At 33.5% G+C, this 18,579-nt stretch overlaps 1 protein-coding gene across 3 annotated transcripts in view; it reads left to right on the top strand.

Moving 5' to 3' along the window:
- The window catches only part of LOC108753839 (transmembrane and TPR repeat-containing protein CG4341), a 296,558-nt gene extending 279,547 nt beyond the window's left edge, over positions 1-17,011 (top strand). The window contains exons 8-10 of one of the 3 annotated variants that reach the window (XM_018495770.1): positions 12,582-12,722; positions 14,446-14,530; positions 16,430-17,011. In XM_018495770.1, coding sequence (XP_018351272.1) covers positions 12,582-12,722; positions 14,446-14,530; positions 16,430-16,761 — 558 coding nt within the window. In that variant the 3' untranslated portion in view covers positions 16,762-17,011. Of the gene's footprint in view, positions 1-12,581; positions 12,723-14,342; positions 14,531-16,429 lie in introns of those variants that run through there. The other 2 variants (XM_018495772.1, XM_018495771.1) reach the window with 2 other exon arrangements.
- Positions 17,012-18,579: the final 1,568 nt, after the last annotated feature.

An 18,579-nucleotide genomic window follows, 5' to 3' on the forward strand; every position in this document is an offset into this window, starting at 1 on the left:
AGAGCTTAAGAGATGAGTCGTGATTTCATCTCGTCTCGACAGCTAAAATAGATATGTCATCGAATAATTATAACTATTTTTATTCTAGGTCGACTCTTTTAGCGTAAATAAAAATATTGCATTTTTATTAGCAAAAATAAAAATATATTTTTTTACACGTAAAAAAAAAGCTCGTGAAATTGAAATAAATATAGAATAGAGCTAATAAGAATTTAGCGCGAACGACGATGCGCAGTTACACACATTTGATAAAATAATAATTAACTTATACGTTAGAAAATCGAATATTTGGACCCAGATTTGGAGCCATTTTCAGAAACGTAGTATAAAGTATACTGAAATACGTAAAGATTTAATTCATGTGAAGATAAAATCTTTATATTTTATACTACTGAAATATAAAGCTGAAATAAGGGATTAAATTTGTGAGCCAAAAACGTTTAACTTTCTATATAAATTATTTTTTATTTTATCAAATATAACTGCGCACTATCATCCGCTAGACTCTTAATAGCCTTATTCTAATTTTGTATTTATTTATAATATCATCAGGTTAAAATTGTTCAACAGTTGCAGTGTGTCGAAAATGTTTCCGTCAGCCCAGAGATTTCCCCTTAGGCTCGGAGATCGTTTTAATTAGTCTATCGATTTGCATCCGAATCACAAGCTGCCCGATGGCAAAATTAAATTCAGACATTACACGGCGGAACGTATAGGTGATTTATCGATCAGTGCCCAGTTGATTAAGACGGTCCGCCGTGTCGCAAATCCATTCGACAGCCGTTCTCCGTAGACGACGAGAAACTTACTTACTCACACCCACCACCCATCCCAGGGCGAAACTCCATTCTTGCCTATCTACAGCGGAAAGTCAGCGAAAGTTTGCGCCATGTGCTATCGAAGGGATCCCAGGATTCGGATAGTAGTACGTAGTCGAACAAACAAGAAAGTCGAAAGAAGAAAAGCGAGAACACCAGGACCAAATGGTGGGTGCACCATCTTGCGGGGTTTCATCGGGCGTTTCGGTGCCCGCGAACTCGCGTATTTCGTACCCTCGTCCTGGAGAATGAATCTGCAAAAATTAATTCGCATATTATTTACAATCTTATCGCCGATTACCAAAATATTCTTCTCGCGGAATATTCTGCTCGAATGAAATAACGTTTGACTAAGGAAAACAAAAGCATGACAGAATACTATTATTCCAATATAAAGTGCACTCTTGCTTAAAACAATGACATAACTCAAAAAATTATTCCTTCATCGACGATGTTTTAGACTTAAAGGCACGATCGATTTTTTTTTTATTATAAATTTCAATTCTGGTATAGATAAATTTAAATCTTTAAACAATAAATAAAACGCAATTTAGCTTCTACGATAGTAAAAATTCATTGTTAAAACTTTCACAAGTGTGCAAGAGAGTTTCTTCAGATTTTTATTTTACAGTTCGGAATATACAATATATAAAAATCTGCATTAAAATTGGAAGATTCAGGTTGCGAGCGAAGAATAAAAATTTCATATTAACGACAGAAAATTAAGTTTCTTGGAAAAGGGAAAAATTTGTTTTTTTAACTTGAAAGAAAATTATTGACTAATCAAATAATATGGGCGAAAAGAATATAATTTGAAACTTTTTGTGTCCAAAGTCTTTTTACTATTCCATAAGGTTTTCAAACAAATAGAAAAATTTATGGTTACAGCTTTTTAATATCTCTATTACATTATCAAATAAATATTACAAGATAGGATAAGAAATCGGGCTCCGCTCTCCTTTATTTCTGAGAAATTAGAGTAAAATTTCGCCAAAAAAGTGTGCCAAAAAAGATCTGGATTGCAGACGAGGGATTAACATGTATATATCAAATGTCATTTTCTCTTTATAACCCTTAAATAATTACCCTTAAAAAAATTACTCTTTTTTACTTATTTATTATTATGACAATTTTGACGATTATTTTATGAAGTTATAAGTTAGTTCTTTTTTTTGTTATTAGTAGGATAATGTTTACTTAACTCATTGGTAATAACTCGAGAATCACGTTTTTTATGTTATATCTTCTTTGAAGTAGATGAAGAATATGATATGATCTACTAATTAAATTACATGTTGTTTTTATAAATATAACTATAAAGAAATCATTTTTCCGCTGCATCCATCAGTTTGTGTTGTACTTGACGCGAAAATGAAGATAATGAAAGCCAGCGGCAGTGCATTATGCTTCCATCGACGGAGCTGAATTGGGCGGAGCTCTAAACCACATATAAGCCGCGTATAACGATATCCGTATCTGGCTCTTTTCAGCATAGCAAAATTGCTCGAGTTACTGTGGTGTTTCACCCGGCGGTTAAATGACAGATTCATAAATCACTCGTGCTTGCGATTGGCCAGTGATAGTCACCGAAGAGATGTAGGGGATCATAGCAAGAAGGGGCGAGAAGAAGTACGGAGATTTCGCGTCAAAAGGGCTCGATCCTTGGCTCGAATTGGTCCAAGCTTTAGAACCGACAAAGAAAGCAGGGAAGGCGAAATGAGGAGGGGGGGGGGGGAAGGACGAAGAGACGGAGTCGGGACCCACAGAAATTTAGTTCCTAAAACGAGGGTCTAATCGTTGGCGCGATATCTCCCAGGACTTTACGATGCAGCGCGGCCTTACATATACACTTACATTTGTGTACATGTGCGCGTATATGCGTCACGTGTATATGCATTGCGGACAAGTGTATGTGGATTGGTGCAGCCTCGAGGCCCCTTACGTGCCAGCCCACACGGTAAAACATCGCCAGCAAGATTACACCGGAGTTTCACCAGTTCCCGATGTTTTATCACGATGGCCCTCGGTTCTCCTCTCGCCATCCGCCTCCCTCTACCCTTTCCAACTAGCACGGCTGGCGACGTTTGTCCCGCAGAAAGTTGGATGAAACTCTACGAATGGCGCTGCGGCGCGGCGCCCCCGTGAATTTCGCCTCGAGAGAAACAGCTAGAATCTTCTAATCGCAATCTCCCAAAAATATACCGCAAAAATTGACATATCCGGATCCTTTTATTTCCTTTTTTTTTTTTTTTTTTAATGATAATCTTTCATCCAGAGAGAGTACATCGTAGATTAGCTTCTTGACTTATTTCCATGGAGGAATACGACTTAAATTTTTGGACGGTATTGTCGCACAAGTACTTACCTTAACTTAATAAATAATAACACGTTTTTGGCGTTTTACATACAAAATTAATTCGAATATCAAAATCTTAATGTTTTATATTAAAATGACAACACAATTGAAACGTTATCAATTACTAATTGAAGAATTAAAAGGATTACAATTATTCCAGAATAGCCACTTAAGAGTCTCACAAAGCTGTCGCTCAATGGTATAAATACGATGAATATCATTATCCCTTGCGAAACCACTGGAAAATCATTAATAGTATAATGAGATAGGATCCCACATTGAGTGAAAGCTTGAAATGAGATCAAACCATAATCCAATATCGGTTAGATAAAACCCACCAGCTGCAATCGATCAAATTACTGGACCATCACGTCACGCTGCTGATCCTCGCACATTCTGTATAAAAGGGTTCAAAACGCCGTTCAAAGCATCTCTCTTTCAATAGATCACTCTGGATAATAACAAAGATACCTTTATACTATGCGCATATCCAATTCTTGTGCTCGAAAAATTTATTTAATCTAAATCTACACTTAGGTAAGATTATTCTTATGTCGATTAAACTAAATTATAAGGAATAAGTACAATGTTTCACTTTACGCAGTTACGAATTTAGAAGGCGTTTATGGGCGATGATGGGTTGGAATTAAGTTAAAATCTGAAATTATGAATCTACCATACGTCATCCTATTTAAACTAAATTAAATAAATGTTAAAATTAAATTTAAAAAAATTTTTTAACAATTAACTCTCCGGTCTGTAACACAGTTACTGCCGCTAGGTCTGTAAGATACGTTTATATTAATTAAAAGGCATTAATTAATTTTAAAAAACTAAAATGATTACTAGTTAGTACATTTCAATAAGAATAATCCAAATTTACAGATGTAATATAAAAAAATTGAATTATTTGACTCTTTTTATTTAAAAAAAAAAATGTATAACTGAGTGAGTCCAATAGATCCACCGTCAGCTCTGGAACTCCATCAGTTCATAAAAAATTACTTTTCAATGAAGCCTTGGGCTCGTTCAAACTGTTACACTATCAACCGGTTCTGCTGCGCAACTTCAAGTTGTCACAAGATTATCGCAACGACAATAACATAATACAATGAAGAATTAATCCGTTCAGTGTACGTAATCAGCCGTCTGTTTCAGTCAAAGACTTTGGTAAATCTCTTCGGGACGAATAATAATCCCCTATATTCCGGGGACAACAATTTTCCGCATCAAACGCGCGTTTGTGACAACAACGTTACCGAACAAATGCGAGATTCGTGGAAGTTTGATAGCGCATGGAACTTTTCTCTTTCCCGGCTATAACGGAAATTCGCCTCGAATGCTAATTTACGCGACTTTATGCACGCGCATGTTTTGAATAGATCTGTACGTTATACAAAACGTTCGCACGTATGCGCGATTTGCCGTACAGAAGGATATTCCTCATGAAAAACTAAAAAAACATATAAAATTCAACTCTATTTTATTGCGATATTCTTTTCTGAATACGTAAAAGCAAAATTTCAAAATTCAACGAATATTTTATATAATAATTTTACACGAAAGTTAAAATATATTGAATTTTCTCTCTTTATTATATACTACAGCTCTATTTCGCTCCACAATTCAAAACTTGATACGTCACAATAAATCCGCGTAATCTGTCTCCAATTTTTCAATGCCACGCGTGATCGTACCGCGGACTTACTTCCGATTTGCGGCTAGAGCGAATATGGCGAGGAGGAGGAGATTTCTCTCTGCATTTCGTAGATGGAAACCGTTTGAAAGCGTCGAGCGCGTGCAATACGTCGCTTTAATCCGATTATTCCCGGCGATTAATCCTCTTGTCTATCGTACGTATATCCTTCCTTTTAGTCGGCTTTCAAACGTAGTCAGTCTATCTAATTGCCCCGTTCGGTTTGTACTGTCCTAATTGTTTGTTCCGTCGCTAGAGGTAGTATGCAGATGTCGACGACGGGCGTCGCGACGTCTTCGGTAATCTGCGCCCTCTGTATATTCTTCCCTCTCTCTCCCCTCCCCCTCTCTCTCTCTCTCTCTCTCTCTCCATATATATATATATATATATACCCTCTCTATCTATCTACACAATCAGCAAAATTCGAAATGTACACCATTGACATTAGAAGTGACTTTGTGTCGACGTAATTATCGATAGATACAATTAATCATATATTCTTTGCGCAATCATTTTTGAATTAATTCTATCGAATCGAGAATTCTCTAATTATTCTACCAAATGTGTTCGTTTTGTCTATGAATAATTACTCATTTTCAATACCACAGTTCTATATTATCATGTCATTTTGTAAATGCATGCACGTATGCAAAGCAATTTCTCGTGTTCACCTTCTTTTTACGTAGGCATTTTAATTTTGACTACAGGATTTTATAAAAACAATTGCAAATGATTGTACATCAAACGAAAAGTAGTGCTCAGTACGCAAAATTTTTGTTGTATTCTCTATACAAAACTACAGAGATATTTATCCTTCTGCCGGCAATTGCGATCTTTACAGATATTACCGATATTTTGATTGTAAATTTTGGATCTGTAAAAAAATGAGTAAAATGCAACTTCTATAATGATAAAAACTTGTTGATAAAGTTTTGAAAAGTCTACTAGATTTTTTCAAATTTTTATGTAATCTGAGACAATAAAAAATTTACTCTGCTTCTCGAGAGAGAGAGAAGTTATTGTTGATGGAAAAATTCAAATTTATGTTGTCGACGATTACATTTAATAATATTGAAGTAAAATACTTAAGATAGACTGCTAATCTTAAACATCTTTGTTATCGCTAATAATGAATGGCTTAAAATAAGCTGAAATATTTGATTTTATTATAAAGATTGTTGTAATATAGTTTACATACGTGACTTTATTATTGCACCTTCTTTCACGACTCTTAATTATTTGTTTTAAAATTTATTGTTGAGTTAAAGATAGAACATGCAGAATACTTACTACAATTTTAAATTTTACATTGATGTACAAATACGATTTTGATAAGTTTCTTACGTTAATCAAACGTTAAAATATCGGAACAAAGGCCACAATAAAACAGTTTGTTCAATTTATCCCGCTGCTCGTTTCTGCGATGTATCCGAAAATTGACATCGATAATAATCGACGTCGTCCGTTTTGATTGCATGCCGGATACATAACGATACGTATGCGTAATTATTTAGAACGGAATTAATAATAACGTGATTTTAAATGTGTCTCGCTAATGCGTGCCACGTTTCCGATCGGTTTAATATCAGTTGGGACAATGTCGAACGCCCACTTAACTATTCATCCATCCAGCAATATTAATTCACGTGACCTGGAAATGTACACACCGACGGAAGCAGCCGGTTTGATGAAAAAAAAATATATATACTTTATTATTTTTTGAAAAGTCAAAACATTCGACGTACCGTTGGCCCCACTATGCAAGGCTTGATTAAACATTCATCAAACCGCACCATAAAGCAGACATTCCGATCAATCGCTGGAAATTGCCGAATACTCGTCGACTATGACATAAATGTAAACATGGACGAGTATCGGAATAATTACGCGATGCACAGACGTTACTTTGTAAACGTCAGGAAATCTGAAGGATCATTGAATGATGGAATATATATATATTAAAAGATCGCATACGTGCAAACTTGATTAGTGTTTAATAAAATAGTTGTAACTAAAACCAAACAATTGCAATGTAAAACAAGATAAAGCATTGTTTTCTATTAACTATTTTTAATTTGTTTTACGCGTTATTGGAGAAATTTGATTCAAAACTTACTATATTTAATAAGAAATTTAATATTAAAAATTCAAATGTTATCTCTATATATCGCTCCTTTATATTTCAAATGTGATACAACTCAAAACATAAATTTCCCAGAAAAGGAAAAACTTATTTCTTAAATCTTATTTTATAAATCTGTAATATCATATGATAGAATTTCATTACATCACGATTTTGATTGGGAGAACTTCAAAATATTAAATCGGGAACGTTTTTTTAGGAAAAAAAAAATGTGTGGATAAATTTCCAAAAAAGACCCACGCTCGATTGCTATGAATACGGCAGAAATACTTTAAATGACGTTAAATAAATATCCCTTGTAATATAAAATATTGACAAAGTACAAAAAATTTAGGCGATTATAGTACGCATTCGGCAACTCTCCTCTATCTAACTCATTTATGGTAATAACTTTTTTGAACTGTGTGACACACTTTTGAAGTAAAGAAATGATATTCGCGAAGAAAGAAAAATTAATTTAAATTTCATAAGAAAATCCACATATCTATTTTTAGTAATGCAACAGCATTCTGTATTTTGCTTCGAAATATACATTATTATTGCGTTGTCACACATATTGCAGTGTTATATGGTGAATAGATGCTAGCCGAGATCATTATTTCTCAGCTCGACGCAGAGGCGTGAGACCTTCTTGGGTGCATAAAAGCCGCGGGTATCGGCAGAGGCAATGCTTTGTGAACCACGAGCTCGAGTGAGCATTACGTCTAAGCAAGTGCGCGCAACATCCTTGAAAAGTAGTCCAAGTGAATAATGACTCGGAACAATGCGAACGTATGAGGGACAGCATTGCCTTGTGCTCGCGACTTTGCCGGTGCATTCTTTGACGCGATGCAACGGCACTTTGCGCGACTTGTCACATTTCCTATTCAGAAGCGTATTTTTGTTGCACGAGCGAGAAAATAATGATCACGATCACAAAGAGGCAACATTCATCGCGAGCGTAATCATGCGTTGAAACACGCGAGGTAGTACGTCGCGCGACACAAAAAAGTGGACAAAAAGTAGACGCAAACGTCACGTTTAGGTCCTGAAATAAAAAGCATTTCCGAATAACGCGTGTCAGAGACAGCAGGCAAGAAAATCCCGCTATGCCGAAATAATTACGACAAAAATCGTGTATATCAAGATTTTATTTTAATTCATTACGTACTTTGTTATTATCTGCAGCAGCTAATGTAATCGTTATTTCATTCCTATCGTTCCTCCATTCGTAACAGCGCAACAGAACATATTTCCATCATGAGATATACGTAATTATATGATACATTATTTTATCAAACTTGTTCCTGTACGTACAATAATATTTCTCTAACATTCCTTTACTTTGACATTCTTATCTTCAAATCTTTTGTTTAATCATAAATTATTGATAATTTCAATAATTTGTATTTTACAAAAGCATTTTAACTTTCCAGAGTTGACAGCGATTCCATTCAATTATAAATCTGTTTGTTGAAAATATCAAAAAATTTAATTTTTTTTACATTACATTTGTAAATTTCTGTTATTCTTATTAAAATATACTAGTAATCTTTTTTACATCATTTTGGTCGAAATTCAGTATCTTTTAATTAATACAAATTATAAATTAAAATAATTAATTTTATAAATGGATCTTACAAACCCAACGATAACTGTTACAGATTTTGAAGTTAAATCTGGAGGATTAAATAAGGATATCAATTAATTTTTTCCTTTTGTGATTGACAATTGTTCACAGCAATTGGAATCGCGTGGCGGCAATTCCCCGCGAGACATCTCTACAGAATTGAGAAAACTGCGGAATCCATTGAATCACGAAGCAATCGAGTCCCACGAGTTCCCATGACCAGTGCCGGATTAAAAAATTTTTGGGCCTGAAACGCTAAAAATTTTTGGATCCTCTATGTCCTTGAAAAAAAATACATTTATCAAAACATAAACATATTTATAAATTTAATATAATTAACACAAAATTTTTTATTTTTGTTTTTTTTTCGTTTTTCGAAATCTAAAGCGTGTTTCTAATTTATGTTACCTAAAATAAATAAATATAAATCTAAAATAAAAAATAATAAGAAGGAATAATGAATATCTACTGTTAATTTCGATTAAAGTAAAACCTTCTTTTATATACAGCATTCAAACCTAGCGGGCAGCATTTCACCGACCTGGATTAGATTAAAGATATTGATGATGTCACATACTTTACATATTGACATTGGTTGATATTACATTATCAACTAATAATACCGAATGTGACGTCATTAATCCAAAGTTTCCGAACCAGGTCGGTTTATGTTTCCGATTCTGACACAACGCACACGCTCAACTTGACACGAGTCACAATTATAGACATTGGCCCATATTCTGAATCCTTTTTTATCGATAAAGGCGCTTTTAAACATATACATACATAGTATTTGTGTATGCTTAAAATTGCCTTTAACGATTAAACAAGATTCAGAATATGGACCAATACAATATATGTGTATAAAAGTATATCGATTATAACAAGTGACGATGTATACGGCGCACGTACGAGCTGGCCGCTCGCGCTGACAATCGACGGGTACGCGAGCTGCAAAGCTGCAGCCAGAACCGGGTACTCGCAGCAATCGGGCATGCGCCTCATGCGCCTCCGTCACTGCTGACAACTGAGTCGCCTTCTTCTATCTCTCGGTCGCCCCGCTATATTTATTTTCCTCGCTCGTGAAAAACTTTGCCCCATTGGTCGCTTCCGACGGCTCGCGGACTCGTCTCGAACGAAATCATAAAAGTTTTAGCCTACTACAACTTCGAGAGATGCGATGTCTCTCATGTGTGTGCCTGGGAAGGTTTTCGATTTTCCTCCCCGTGACGTTCTCGACCGTTTTATTACTTCTTTTTTAAAGCATGCGTAAAATGATGATATCATTCTTTTACTTCAAAAATTGCCCAACTCAAAAAATGTGATTTTCGAGTTGTCATCATGATTGAATTAGGTATACTCTATTAATCATTAAAAGTAAATTAACTTCACAGTCCGTCCGCCAATTAGCATTAGTGTTGTCTTTTAGATTTTCAATGACATCACAATGCCTTCTACAAGAGTGATGTACTTGAATTGTGTCGTTTTTGTAAATAAAAAGGAGAATCTTTTACAGAGAACAAGTTAAAATTGAAACAATTTTGGTGTTCGAAGTTTGAAGAAAAATTATTTTATTTTGACTTTATTAATTTAATAAATTATTTTATATTTTAATCATTTTAGCTAATCGAGATAAATGTAAATTGTTGATAATATTTCATGGTTATGTCATTTTTTTTAATTACTCCTGATTTATCATAACTTTATAGGATAGTTTATAGGAGAGTCACTCAATTTAAAAAAGATGGGTTTTTAAGGGATGTGAAATAATAAAAAATTATAACATTCGATCATGTTTCTAGTAGTAAGAGTTTCTGTGTATTTCTAATATTTTTTGCTGATTATTGGGTTATTTAATAATTAAAAAATGTTAAATTAAAAAATGGTTTTTAGGTTAATTTTTTATATTTTTGGAAAAAAACTTAATTTTTTTAGTTATGTCACTTTTGAAAAAAGAAAAATATATAATTTTATTTCTTTGTAAAATTTGAAATTAATTATCTTACAATAATGAACTAACTTACAACATGGTCATCATTCAAATATGTGATATAGAAATGTGTGGATAAGTGACACAATTATCTATTTATCTCAAATCTCTTGGACTAACCCACTGTTATGATTTTTTAGGTAAATTAAGATTAATTTTTTCTATCATTCATCAATGTAACCATCTGATTTATAGTTTATTCTTCTCATATATTCTTTATTCACGATCTGCAATAAACTTTTTGGATATATGTTCAAAGTATGAAAGTAATATATGAAAAAGTCTTTGTAGTAATGTGCAAATAAATGTATTTTTCTATCATTTTTCATTTTTTTCGTTTTTACAAAATGTGCGTTAATCTACTGTTATAGCAAGCAGCCTTTCGATTTTTTCTAGCAATAATGGAATTTTAAACATATATTTGTGCGCTATTCAAATTGTTCAAATTGCATAATTATAATTGTATAATTTTAACGAAATATTAATTTATCAACAGTTGTGACAAATAATTAGCCACAATTTTCGTTAGGCAAAAATTCAGTTCTATAAGAAATAATGCAATTTATGTATACTTATATTTAATGCGTTTTTTCTTAATTTATACAGATAAATTTGTCAATTTAAATTCTTTCAAAACTCTGAGATTGCTTATACACTGGAACATTTACTTACCTTCCTAGAAAAACTATCAGTAACAATGATCAGTAATCCAAAAATCGGAAAACTTTTCAAAGAGATGATTTCTATCAAAATCAAATTATTCTCTTTTTATCATCTCTATTTGTTGTACAAGTCAAAACGCCATATCGCAAGTTTATCCGTCGATGAAAATTTTGGATATGATCTCTCATATATTTGAGCGTAATTAATTAACGCAGAAGTGGCATACTTCAGCGTTCTGCCATTCGCAATCGCATTTTCTAGATTGAAGGTAATTAAGAGCTTATTATTATATTGTAACGCGCGCGTATTAAAACGCGTACAAGCGTCCGCATATATTGCAGCAATTTGTTACGCTTTGTAAATTAGTTGCCAGCAAATTTATTAGTTGTTGAATTTATTAACATAATTTTCTCCCCAGCACGCTAACGAACCTTCTCGCGTTTCGATCCACACGTGATTTTCTTGTAAACATAGCCCTTAGTTGCACCTCACGCCTCATGTTTTTCAAACACGTTGTTCACACTTACTGGATTCTTTAACCGATGTTTGCATATTCAAGTAGCGTGAAATAAAATGGAGATTAAACCTCAAGTAAACTCTTAAAGTCTGCAGAAGAAGAAAAGTGACTTAAGTGGTGATCTAAATTCGTAACTAATATATAAATTACTGAAATTAAGATTTAGGCATTTTTTCAAATTAAGTTTCGACTATAAAATCGACTATAAAATCTTATAAAAAAAAAATTGGTAATAATAATCAAATCTAGATGATAGTTATTAAATGCTTTCATGAAATAACTTTAATCAAATATTTGGTAATATAACAAAAAATAGCGTTTAATTCAATTCCATCTACGTACTAATTTTACTTTGTAAATATTTTGTAATTATTATCATATTTGGTTGGTTATTGTTATGTTTGTAATATTTACTAAATATTATACGCTAAGCAAAATACCCTTGGTATTTTGATAACTTTTATCAGGTTTTCTTTCAGTATAGCTGTATTTCTTCCAGTATAACAGTATTCTACTTCTTTAAGAAGTGCAAAGAAATCCAATAATGTTGTTTATAAAAATAATGTCTAATCTTGCATGCTAAAAAGTTGCGAATACAAAAGTAATGTACGATTAATTTTTTGTTTTAAAATAAGATATCAACTCCGAATTGGTCAAAACATTTGGAGAAGCAAAAATGCCTCGGAACATATATATAGTAAAATTTTTTAAATTTCTGCAATGTAACGACAAAAAGAAATTCAATGTCACAAATAGCCCGTCCATTTTTGTTTCTTTTTCTTCCTCCAGAGCGTGTACAATCTGCTAGGCGAGACGCTGTCGAGGCTGCAACAGTATGCGGAAGCGGAGAGGTGGTTTCAGGCGAGTTTGGCCAGCCAGCCTGACCACGTGCCGGCCCACATCACTTACGGGAAACTTTTGGCACGGAACGTAAGTAACCATCGTTTTGCTTTTAGATCGCTATCGCCTGCCATTGCCGCTCTATTTCATCTTATAGCGATCTACTTTCCAAGTCTGACTATATCAGCTGTGACCACTTGAGAAACTTCTACCGTAATATGCGATGCGCGGATATAAACATATTTGGGTCAATACAAAGTCCCCGCTCCTCTCGGCTTTTACATCTCTAAAAGTAGATTTATTTTGCGTCAAATATCAACTACAAAATATTTCGATGGTATTAACGAGCAACACGATTGACGAAATTTTGACAAAAAAAAAACAAACAAGATTCTTTTGTAGAAAACCAAAGGTTCTTTTTTTTTTTAGAGAATTCAGCGCTGAATGTAAATCTATTTTACTGTTTCTCTTAGATATTGTTTTTTCAGTGACACTCAATTTTTGCGAGTTGTGTATTGTATCTATCGAAATTCTCAACAGAAATTGCAATATGTTTCTGTGGCGAAAGGAAAATTCAAAGTTATTTATTTACCTATTGTAATTTTAAAAACTTTGATTTTTCTTAATGTCTACATGTGTTTTCATTATCCTTGGAGGTTTATATTCAGCGTATGTATACACATACATTCATAATTTAACACTAGAACGGCCGATGTCATTTTGACTCTGCTGATTTTTAAAATTTTATAATTCTTATAAATTTATGTATTGGTTAATAGTTTTCTCTGACTTTTTATTATTTTAGAAGTTTGATTTACAAAAAAATCCATTCTATTCATGTTCAAACGTTTTATCTTTATTTGTATTTTAAACCGTCGAAACCATCAATATGCACTTACAACAAAGGAATCTCGCGGAATGTTCAATTCTGATTTTAATGAAACTTTATATATATACATATAGATAAATTTAGAAAATAAAGACGAAAATATGTAATTTCATCTTTTCTCACTTTTGCCGTTAATTACATTTTTGAATTGTATAACTTATATATCTAAAAAGAATTACGGCTAGCCTACAAATTTCGCCGCGATAGCGGCTTCATTTATCGGAAAAGTGCTAAACCAAAATGTGCATAATTACTCTATTTTTTCCTACAAATCTTTTTCCCAAGAATTTTTCATTATCTAAAATTCTTATATTTTCTCAGTCAAATTCATGGTTAAATTGTCATCTTCGGTAATAACACGTAGATGGGTTAAAAATATAAACTTCGAAAATAATTATTTTTTAAAAATTACATTATTAACATAAATAAACAAAGGTTATTTTATTATAAAAATTTTTTGTATAAAACCTTTTGTCATATCTTGAAAAGTTTTTGAGATGTAATGAAAAGAGTTAAAAACCGCTTTACTTATAAGGGATGGTGTTAAATGTTGACGCATGCGAACGGTGGAAACATGCAGTTGTTAAATTGAATGAAGTAAAATTTTGCTTTTATGTAATTGCGGAATATTGAAAATATATGTTTACAATTTTGAAATTGTGTTAATAATAACATATAACATTAACCGAAAACAAGGATAGAAGCCAAATTGGCACCTTTGACGATTCTATATAGTCGATTAGCTTACTTCGGCTGTTCTAGTGTTAACCGATATACTATATATACATATATATATTCAAAAATCTTATCCAATGTAATAGAACAAGCTCCTCAACCGGTAGCAACCGCCAGGGGGAGGGGGGACAGACAGGACTATCGAGTTCGCGGTGGCTCACGCGTCGCCTCTGCTTTCTCTCTCTTTAGTCGAGCCGTGTCCTGGAAGCGGAGAGATGGTTCCTGAGGGCCCGCAGGTTGGCACCGGACGACCCCAGTGTGCACCATCATTACGGTAAGGCGCGACCAAGAGCTCCTTTAATTGCGCCGTTTCCTGCGACGCAAATTCATCGACGTTGCCCGGAATTCGTCAGTGGACTATCTCCATCTCCTTTTTCCATCGTTATTTCATCCCTCTGGCGTCTCGCCGATCATGATCCGCCTTTCGGCTCCCGACTGCATCGCAATTTAAATGTCTAATGCCCTGTATTTATAGTCGTCTTAGGTGGTGATAAAGGAAAATCCTCATTCATCATTAAAGCAATGAAATACACTTTCTTAAGTATCTCGCTTTTATACCTCCCTAAAGCACTCCTCAAGAGAATCATTTTTCCTCTCCCTCATCATCTTCATCGTCACATCAGTCGCCACAATCGAGGCCTCATTGTAACAACGATATAATTGATTTTCGAACCCTGAATTCGTTCTGAAAAGGAATCCTCAAAATGGCCTTCAATTGCAAGGAGGAATCGGGACGGGAGAGAATCAAAGAACCAAGATTTGAAGAGTTGCTTAACAGGAGGAGGAGATAAGAGGATTGCTGATTCATCGAGCCGTTATAAATACCATTGTAATGTGTCCTATAGGATAATAGTCGATCTCTGATGAGAAGAAGGATGGATAGGCTAATCGAAAAGAAGGTTGAATACTAGAGGACATGGAGATGAGTTGAGATGCCGAGGATGAATCGACGGGTATTAAAATTCCGGGGAAACTCTGCGACGCTTCAAAACGTTAAATTTGCAATCCAGATACGGAAACAATCTTTTGTCGCGTATATTTTTTTCATTCGCTCAACAGAACGTTATTAATATAGGTGACAAATAATCAATAATCTTGAGTTTTTTCAGTTAATAATAAATAGTGTCTGTCTAATTTCAAATCAATAAACACAAATTAAATTCTATCTCCTCATTTATTAAAAATGTTAAATTTTTCTCAAATTAAAAATATCGTTATGCAAAAATATTCCTTTGTCATATTTGCATTCTTCGACGTCACGTTTTCTGAAGTTGTCATGCTCTAAATATTGTTCTCAAAAAAATTTTTTAAATACATATATATCTTCTTCGTCTGTCAAAAATCAAATTTATTATGTATTATATGAGTTTTATGTATTATAAGAAAAATCAATCTAGTCAATTGCAAAATAATGAATTATTGAATAAAAGTTCTAGATTTATACTTATTAAATAAATAACACTCTGATTTACAAAGTTTCTATTCCTTAACAGCTGGAATGGTGATTCTTATGTACTTTTAGCTGTTTGACAAAAGAATTAAAAGAATTTTATTACTCACAAATTTTGAAATTTCAAAATGCTTTATTTTAAAAAATCTTTATAAATATAAATAATTTACATTTTCTTTTCCTTTACGGAATAAAATACATATGAATCATTTAGGTGGTAAGAAACAGAAATCTTATAAAGCAGTGTAATTTTTTAATGTTAGAGATCGACAATAAGTTGTATTATTTTAATATATTACTAATAAAAATTATACTTAAAAATTATACATAAAAGAGACCCAGCATCACATTTACTTTTTTATATTGTAAAAAACTATTTAAATTTTTTATAGTTATACATTACATATATTATCGAATTTGCATTTAGATGTAGGTAGAAGGAATTCAAAACATAGTTTTAAAAAATTGATAGATGACGAAATTTTTTGACAATATTTTTTTTTAGATTATAATAGATGTTTCTTATAAACGGTTCTACAAGAAACATCTATAACTTGATGAGAAAGAAAATGTTGATCAAAATTTGTTTAAAATGTAATTGCCATGTCGATTAACTATCTGTCGAGTGACTTGACATATTGTAACAATACACGACGTATAAATTGACCGAACGCGATGCGGCCTCGCGACACGTACAATGATATTTGTTTGCAAATTTTCCAGGGTTGTTCCTGACGTCGCAGGGTCGACTGGTGGAGGCTGCCGAAGAGCAGCTGCGAGCGGCCGAGCTGTTGCGGTCCGATTATGAGCTGTCGGTCGCGGCGGCCTCGGCGCTGAGGCAAGCCGATCGTCGCGATGAGGCCGAGGTCTGGTATCGACACGCGGCCAGTCTAAGGCCGCACGAGGCTCGCAGTCATACGAATCTCGGCGCAATCCTACACCTGAACGGCAAGTACAAGCAAGCCGCCGCGGCTTACAAGGAGGCTCTCAGGTTGCAGCCGGGCGACGCGACGACCATAACGAATCTGCACAAACTAGCGGCGATCTTGGCGTGACCTGAAGAAGCCGAAGGTGATGGCGATGAAAGAAAACAAGGACGGAGAGATGATAAGAAAGACGATAGTGTGTACTATACGATTCCTCGCGACGAAGAGGATCCCATCTTACCGATCTTATCGTGTATCCCGAGACCCCCTACCGACCCGATCTTCCTACTGATATTTGTTTATATCTCTGCGTCGTCGGTGACGCGCGCGTTTGTCGTTTGCATCAACGATGCGCGACCGACTCGTATCGCCTGCTATGGTATGTAAAGAATAAAGCTTCCTTTATTTTTCTCTATACTTGACTGAATACTTTATTATATCATGTGAATCCTCTTCCTTTCTATAGATTAAGTAAAGTATGAATATATACCGTCGGTTTTTTGAGATCGCATAAAATTTAAAAATATTTCAGTGAAACACTACTTGAAATTTTAATTCACACTTGATTCAATTTTTTTTTCTTAATTTGGAAATAAATAAATTGACAATATATTTAATAAAATTATAATAAAAATAGTATTGTTTAATTTAAAGAAAACAGACTATAAAGTCTTTCTTTTCAAAACTGAGAGAATTGTGGATTATTTTAGAAGATAAGTGAAAGAATCTTCCATCAGATAAAATAAATAAACATATAACTAAATCACCTCGATTAATAAAAAAAATTGATTAAATAAGGCCGAGTATACTTTAACTAAAATAGTAATCTAATATTTTTTAATGCTTTTCTTGTAAAAAATATTTTTGTGGAAAACTTCAAACTCTTTATATTAGTTTTTATTATATTGTAAAAAAATTAATAAAATAATAAAAATATGTTAAATTAATAATCCATAAATTTGATTTTTTTACATGATAAACATCTTTAATTAGTAAGTGACCTTATATAATTTTTAGCTGGCAGTGTACTAGTACGATTATATTGTCAGACTTTGTCTTTATACAGTTTTCGACACAGAAGAAATATTTTCTTTAAATATATACGCGCGGATATGCATAAGCGGTACATAGAATATCGATTCCCTTGTCCTTTAATCGCAAAAATAGATTATGATTAGTGGGTTAAGCTGAAAAAGAAAGGTGTCCACTGACTCTTGTCGATAGATTTCTTCAAATTTGTCTTTACGCAAGACATCTTCTTTCTGTATACACAGAGAAGGTAAGTTCGCCATAGATTCGATAAGAGCAAATCGATAATTATTTTGAGCCGAGATACTTAATTCCGCCCTGCCTTTCTATCACTTTCCTTCCTATAAATCGAATCGTTCCAAAATGAAAAAAGATGATGAAAAAGTCAGATCGAAACGTTTTGCACGTCGTTCGAAGAGATTACTTGAGATTTCTTTGACGAAGCTCTGAATGAGATATACCGCAAGAATTTTTCCGTGAAAAACCTACTTCACTTCAAATATTATTTTCTTCATATTAACGCCAAACGTTCTGTATATTGTTGGGAATTTTAATTTATTGTAATTTATTTAAATCTCAATTTTTATTTATAAAGATTTCCTTTGCGTCTTTATTATACTCTCTTTTGTTAAATATACCAAGTATATCAGGTTTATAGAGTAGTTAGATTCGCCATTAGAATTTCCTGCAGTAGATACTCGGATATCCTGTCTTTCTCTTTCCCAGCGAGGCGCTGAAGCTCCATTAATATCGAATCTATTTGCACGAAGATACCAACTGGAATATTTAAGTTTACACTTTAAATCACACCCCCGAGCGAGTGCCAACGGTGCGAGCGAGCCTGGAAGCGGAATCGTGAGAGGATGATGGATGGAGAAACGGCAATGAAAAAGAGAGAGAAAGAAAGAGGGTAGGAAA

This window comes from Trachymyrmex septentrionalis, unplaced genomic scaffold (assembly GCF_001594115.1).
Source record: "Trachymyrmex septentrionalis isolate Tsep2-gDNA-1 unplaced genomic scaffold, Tsep1.0 scaffold72, whole genome shotgun sequence".
Classification (NCBI taxonomy): domain Eukaryota; kingdom Metazoa; phylum Arthropoda; class Insecta; order Hymenoptera; family Formicidae; genus Trachymyrmex; species Trachymyrmex septentrionalis.